The sequence below is a fragment of the Dermochelys coriacea genome, chromosome 23 (genome assembly GCF_009764565.3).
Source record: "Dermochelys coriacea isolate rDerCor1 chromosome 23, rDerCor1.pri.v4, whole genome shotgun sequence".
Classification (NCBI taxonomy): domain Eukaryota; kingdom Metazoa; phylum Chordata; order Testudines; family Dermochelyidae; genus Dermochelys; species Dermochelys coriacea.
In genome coordinates, this window is record NC_050090.1 from 5,201,322 (window position 1) to 5,206,836 (window position 5,515).

General features: G+C 61.0%; 1 protein-coding gene across 3 annotated transcripts; it reads left to right on the top strand.

Moving 5' to 3' along the window:
• The first annotated feature begins 723 nt into the window (after positions 1 to 723).
• Positions 724 to 5,108, top strand: SNRPD2 (small nuclear ribonucleoprotein D2 polypeptide). Of its 3 annotated transcripts, XM_038381590.2 has the most exons (4): positions 843 to 1,029; positions 2,263 to 2,332; positions 2,927 to 3,106; positions 3,630 to 5,108. In XM_038381590.2, exons 3-4 carry the CDS (start codon positions 2,955 to 2,957, stop codon positions 3,802 to 3,804), a joined length of 327 nt encoding a protein of 108 aa, XP_038237518.1. In that variant the 5' UTR covers positions 843 to 1,029; positions 2,263 to 2,332; positions 2,927 to 2,954; the 3' UTR covers positions 3,805 to 5,108. The 3 variants fall into 3 exon arrangements, with proteins under 3 accessions (XP_038237517.1, XP_038237518.1, XP_043357314.1); XM_038381589.2 differs by lacking the exon at positions 2,263 to 2,332 and having other exon boundaries at positions 724 to 1,029; XM_043501379.1 differs by lacking the exon at positions 843 to 1,029 and having other exon boundaries at positions 2,258 to 2,332.
• Positions 5,109 to 5,515: the final 407 nt, after the last annotated feature.

A 5,515-nucleotide genomic window follows, 5' to 3' on the forward strand; every position in this document is an offset into this window, starting at 1 on the left:
TGGGGTCGTGTCCCTGAGCATCCTGACTAATAGCCATCCATGGACCTGTCCTCCAGGAACTTATTGAGTTCTTTTTTGAACCCTGTTATACTTTTGGCCTTCAGCGCATCCCCTGGCAAGGAGTTCCACAGGTTGACTGTGCGTTGTGTGAAGAAATACTTCCTTCTGTTCGGTTTCAACCTGCTGCCTATTAATTTCATTGGGTGACCCCCTAATTCTTGTGTTACGAGGAGTAAATAACCCTTCCCGAGTCACGTTCTCCACCCCAGGCATGACCTCCGTGACATCCCCCCGTTCGCCGTCTCTTTTCCAAGCTCAACGGGCCCCGTCTCATTAATCTCTCCTCGGACGGCAGCCGTTCCATCCCCCTAATCCTTTGCGGTGCCCTTCTCTGCACCTTCGCCTGGTCTCATCTCTCTTGGCAGGGATGGGGCCACGCCGTGGCCCAGCTGTGGTCGCAGCGTGGCTCCGCTCTGTGCCGTCCAGGATCCACCCCGCGCCCCCTGGTCCCCCAGGTCGGGCTGGGTGTCCGGTGGGCGCGCGGGGTGTCGGGGGGGACCCCCAGGCTCTCCCTCGGGCGCGGCACCAGCTGGCTCAGACCCCGTTGCTTTGCAGGGGGCAGCCGGGTCCCGGGGCTGCCCCCCTCGCTGGGACCAGCCTGGCTCACTTCGTACCAGCTGCAAACTCCGCCCCTTGGGTTGAGGCCCCGCCCCCCTGGAGTCCGGCCCCGCCCCCCTGGAGTCCACTGCTCGCAGCCGGGCGGAGCCTCAGGGCGGGCCGCGGCCCCTTCGCGCTCCGCGCTCTTTGGACCCTCCGGCCGCCTCGTAGCGGGAGGCGCGCGGCCGCTCGGAAGCCGGAAGTGCGGCCTCCGAGGGGCCGCTCCCCGCCCCCCGCCCGGCCGGGCAAGTGCGCACGCGCGCCGTCCCCCTGTCTCACCCGTGACCCGGAAGCGGAAAGTCCGGCAGCGGCGGCGGCAGCGGCGCGAGATTCTCGGCGGCGCGTGTGTGAAAGCGGGAGCGGCGGCGTCATGTGAGGAGGCCAGAGGAGCGGGGGGGAGTGGGGCAGGGGAAAGGAGGGGCAGACGGAGGAGGGGGCAGAGGCTGGGGGCAGGGAGGGGGTAGATGGGGGAGTGGGGCAGAGGCTGGGGCGGGAGTGGGGCGGGGGAAGAGAGGGGGCAGTGGGGCACAGGTTGGGGGTAGGGGAAGAGAGGGGGCTGGGGCGGGAGTGGGGCAGATGGGGGGAGTGGGCCACAGGCTGGGGCAGGGAGGGGGTTGACGGGGGGAGTGGGGCAGGGGCAGGGAGGGGGGAGTGGGCCAGAGGCTGGAGGCAGGGAGGGGGTTGGCGGGGGGAGTGGGGCAGAGGCAGGGGGCAGGGGCAGGGAGGGGGCAGACGGGGGAGTGGGGCAGAGGCTGGGGGCAGGGGAAGGGAGGGGGCAGATGGGGGAGTGGGGCAGAGGCAGGGGGCAGGGGCAGGGAGGGGGCAGATGGGGGAGTGGGGCAGAGGCTGGGGGCAGGGGAAGGGAGGGGGCAGATGGGGGGAGTGGGCCAGAGGCTGGAGGCAGGGAGGGGGTAGACGGGGGGAGTGGGGCAGAGGCTGGTGTGGGGGGCAGTGGAAGTGAGGTGGCAGCTGTGGGGGGGAAGAGGGGTAGAGGTGAGGGGGCCTGGCGGGGAAGGGTAAGATGGGGTCTGCTCTGTTTCCCTCAATCCATTCCCCCAGCACCCTCCGGACCCGAAGGGCGAGGGGATTGAGCGCCTGGGCTCCCTGAGCCCTAATCCTCCCACCTGTCTGATGGCAGTGATGGGGGAAGCCCCCTCCGCCTTGTGCTGGGGATCAGGGTCGGGGAAGGTTCCTTGGTCGCGTGTTCATCTCCACTCCGTAGGGGGGCATTGGCCCAGAGGTCTCCCTGCCCGGGCTATGGGGTGGGATGGCAGATTCCCTGCCCTGCCCTCAGAAGAGATGTTGCTGGGGATCCTGGGAAGAGAGAGTTGGGGTAACAAAGGGGAGGTTTGATTAACACCACTCCTGACTGGAAGATGAGAAAGTGTGGGGAAGGGGGCTTGTTCCCCCCACTCCCAGAGCCTCTCCTCCCCCATTTAGGCAGAAGCACATGCCGTCTGCTCTCACTGAGACAGTTGAGGGGTCCCTGCTGAAGGGCAGTGTGGCACCCACAGGGCAGATCCCACGGCAGCGGTAGAGCTGATCCAATCTAGGAATCTCTGTTCTGCAGGAAATATTGACATTTAGAAATGTTCTCATTCCCAGCTGCAGCAAAACTGAACTTCTGAAATTTCAGGTGGAGTGAAATCGAGGCGTTTTACTAGGACTTTGTTTGGTTTGTATCATTTATAACGCGGGTTTTGAAAGGAAAACTCCAAACGTTCCGGGCAGGTTGAAATAGGGCGCTGGGTCTGATGGAAACGCTTTGGTACATTTTGCTCTAAATAAAATTTCATCTAAATTGACATTCTGGCTGGGCAGCTTTACAGGATATAGAGCGAGCCTTAGCGTACCTCTCCACTGCAGCTGGGAGGTGTGAATCCCCCTTGTCTCGCCGTACACATGCTAGCTCGGCTCGAAATGCCTAGCTGCACCAAGAACAAGCCTGTTGGAGACCCTAGGCAGATCCTGGGACAGCTAGCCCAATCCACCACAGACACACTAGCTCAAGCAGATCCCATCACGTGTACATCCAGGCGAGCTGGGAATCACACTACTACGGCTGTGTAGAGGTACCTAGAGGTGGGTAAGGGGGAAGCGAGGCCTGAACCCCCCAGCTGGTAGTGCCATGGCGCCATGGGGTGTTAGGGACAAGGCAGTCTGAGAGATGGGCCCTTCGCCCTGCTGGGACACCCCAGATGAGGCGGCAGGAGAGGAGGGAGTGGCAGAGGCTCCATGAATGCCGTGTTTTCCCCTTCTGCGCCTGCAGGAGCCTCTTAAACAAGCCCAAGAGCGAGATGACCCCCGAGGAGCTGCAGAAGCGGGAGGAGGAGGAGTTCAATACGGGGCCCCTGTCCGTCCTCACCCAGTCGGTCAAGAACAACACCCAGGTGCTGATCAACTGTCGCAACAACAAGAAGCTGCTGGGACGTGTCAAGGCCTTTGACAGGTGCGGTTTCCTCCCCCCATACACTTAAAATACCGCTGAGGCCCTTCCTTCCCAGCCTGCCCCCAGGGGGCTGTGGTTTATGCCTGCCCCATTCCCCAGCAAGAGCAGAAGGGTCCCCCGCCCGTTGCGCAGTACAGAGCAGGTGGAATGCTGTCCAGTGATCAGAGCAGGGGGGCTGGGAGTCGGAGTTGCTGGGTTCTATTCCCTGCTGTGGGAGGGTGGCCTAGTGGTTAGTGGCATGGCGGGGGCACTGAGTGGCAGGACTGCTGGGATGTATTTCCAGGTCTGGGAGGGAGCATGGAACGAGCTACAGTTTCTCCCCCACCACCTCCTTGGTAGAACCGGGCTGCTGCACTAAGTAGTTGATTCCAGCAGGAATGAGCTCAGCGCGACAGGCTTAGCAGAGGGATGCCAGGTCAGGCTGCAGTGAGCAGCTTCCTCTCTGGCCATGGGGTCTAGGTTGTCAGCTCCTCCCAGCTCCACTACTGTGTCCTGACCCCCCTCCCCCGCTCTCTCCCTCCAGGCACTGTAACATGGTGCTGGAGAACGTCAAGGAGATGTGGACGGAGGTGCCCAAGAGCGGCAAGGGCAAGAAGAAATCGAAGCCTGTCAACAAGGATCGCTACATCTCCAAGATGTTCCTGCGGGGGGACTCCGTCATTGTGGTACTGAGGAACCCCCTCATTGCCGGCAAATAGAGAACTGTCCCAAGGTCCCAGCCTCGCCCTGGCATGACCCAGAGCCAGGCTGAGCGGGGAACCTGCCTCAAGCCTCTCTGGATGAAGCCTGCTGGCTGCATCACTTGTGAAAACCATCCTGTTCAGAAACAACTCTGCTGAGCTCTCCCCAGATGCCACCTGTACCTCCCTTATTAGCCCTCAGAGCGCCGAGGGCTGAGCACAGCTCCCCCCTGCCCTCCCTGTTGCTACCTCCAGCTCCCACCTTCCCATTTGATTGCAAGGTGGTTCTGCTCCGAGAAACCCGTCAGGAGGCCCCAGTTGCTGTAAGCCCGTCCCAGGCAGGTGTCCCCCCACGCCCCTCACCCACCTGCCCAAAGCTGAAAGGAGTCAGTGTCCTGGCGCCGCTACTCTGGATTTACCCAGGATCTCTGTGTCCACTCACAGCCTCGCTGCTGCGTGCTGCAGACTCGGCTGGCCCTGGGGGAGGCTACATAGAGGTGAGAGGCTCTTTAGTTCTTAGGCCTCCCGACAGGCCTGCTCTCTGGCTCGGTTACTAGGAATGGGGAGTGCTGAGGTTTCCTAAGGGAGCTGGGTACAAAGAAAAGCACTGGGAATCTCAGCCTAACAGAAGGGGGGACCTCTCAGCAGAATTGTCTCTGAACAATTCTTCAAAGGTGTCTTTTGAAGGGGAGCTGTCTGCTGTAGTTGTCTGATTTGGGTGGGGGCCAACTACCCTGGGAATTTCCGCACTGCATAGCTACCCTACTGCAAACGCCACGCAGAGAGGCACCAGGAGTGCGTGACTGCTGCCCCTTTTGAACCTCCGCTTCCCCAGACCCAGCCAGACCAGCAGCAGTTGTACTTGAGTTCGGGTCCCACTTTCCAGCTGAGTGAGGCGCCAGGGAAGTCGAGTTAGCGAATGTGATTTGAAACACCACTCAGCTCCTAGTGTAGACAGCTTCATGGTGGCGTGAGCCTTGGCTTAGTTCCAGCCGGACTAGCTGAGGTGCAGAGTCATTCCTTACTACTCAGCTGTAAAGTGGGACAAGGACCAAGTAGCCTCTGGCTGGGCATAAGTCATGCCTGGTACACTCCCACAGCTCATCGCTGCAGAAATCCCGGGTGTCAACAGCTCTCCTAGCCCTGATCCTCCAGCGGCATCCGAGCTAGTGGATCCTTGTGTCCCGGGTTCCTGGCATCCATGGAGCAGTTTCAGGAGCGGGGTCTTGTAAGTTGTAGCCCCAGCCTCCAGGGCAGTTCCTCTCCTTGCTACGAGCGGGTGACACCAGGAACTTTTGTAATAAACCAGTTTGATTTCTCCAGCTGTCTCTTGCCTGCTTCGGGGTGGGGAGGTAGCGTGGCCGGTGCCATGGGGTGAATCTTGCTGGCAAGTTCCATGTGGGGGCTAGGCTGCTGGCAGGCACTGTGTCATGAGAGCCAGGCTGGGGCGAGGGATGACCGCTGCTGGCTGTAAATAGTCTGGGAGGCTGAAGGCATGTTCCAGAGTTAGACCCACACTCCTCGGCTTCCCCTCCAGAAAGAGGGGGTTGGATGGGTCAGGGATGGGACCCACATGCTTTAAACTTTGGTTCACATCTTCCCCTTGCTGGTAACAAGCTGTTTGGCTTCTGTGGATTGTGAATCAGCAGGAGCCTGGGGAGCTACATTCTTCCCTGCAGCTCTGGCTCTTCCCCTCCCCAGAGCTGGTCTCTGTGTGAGGAGCAGAAGG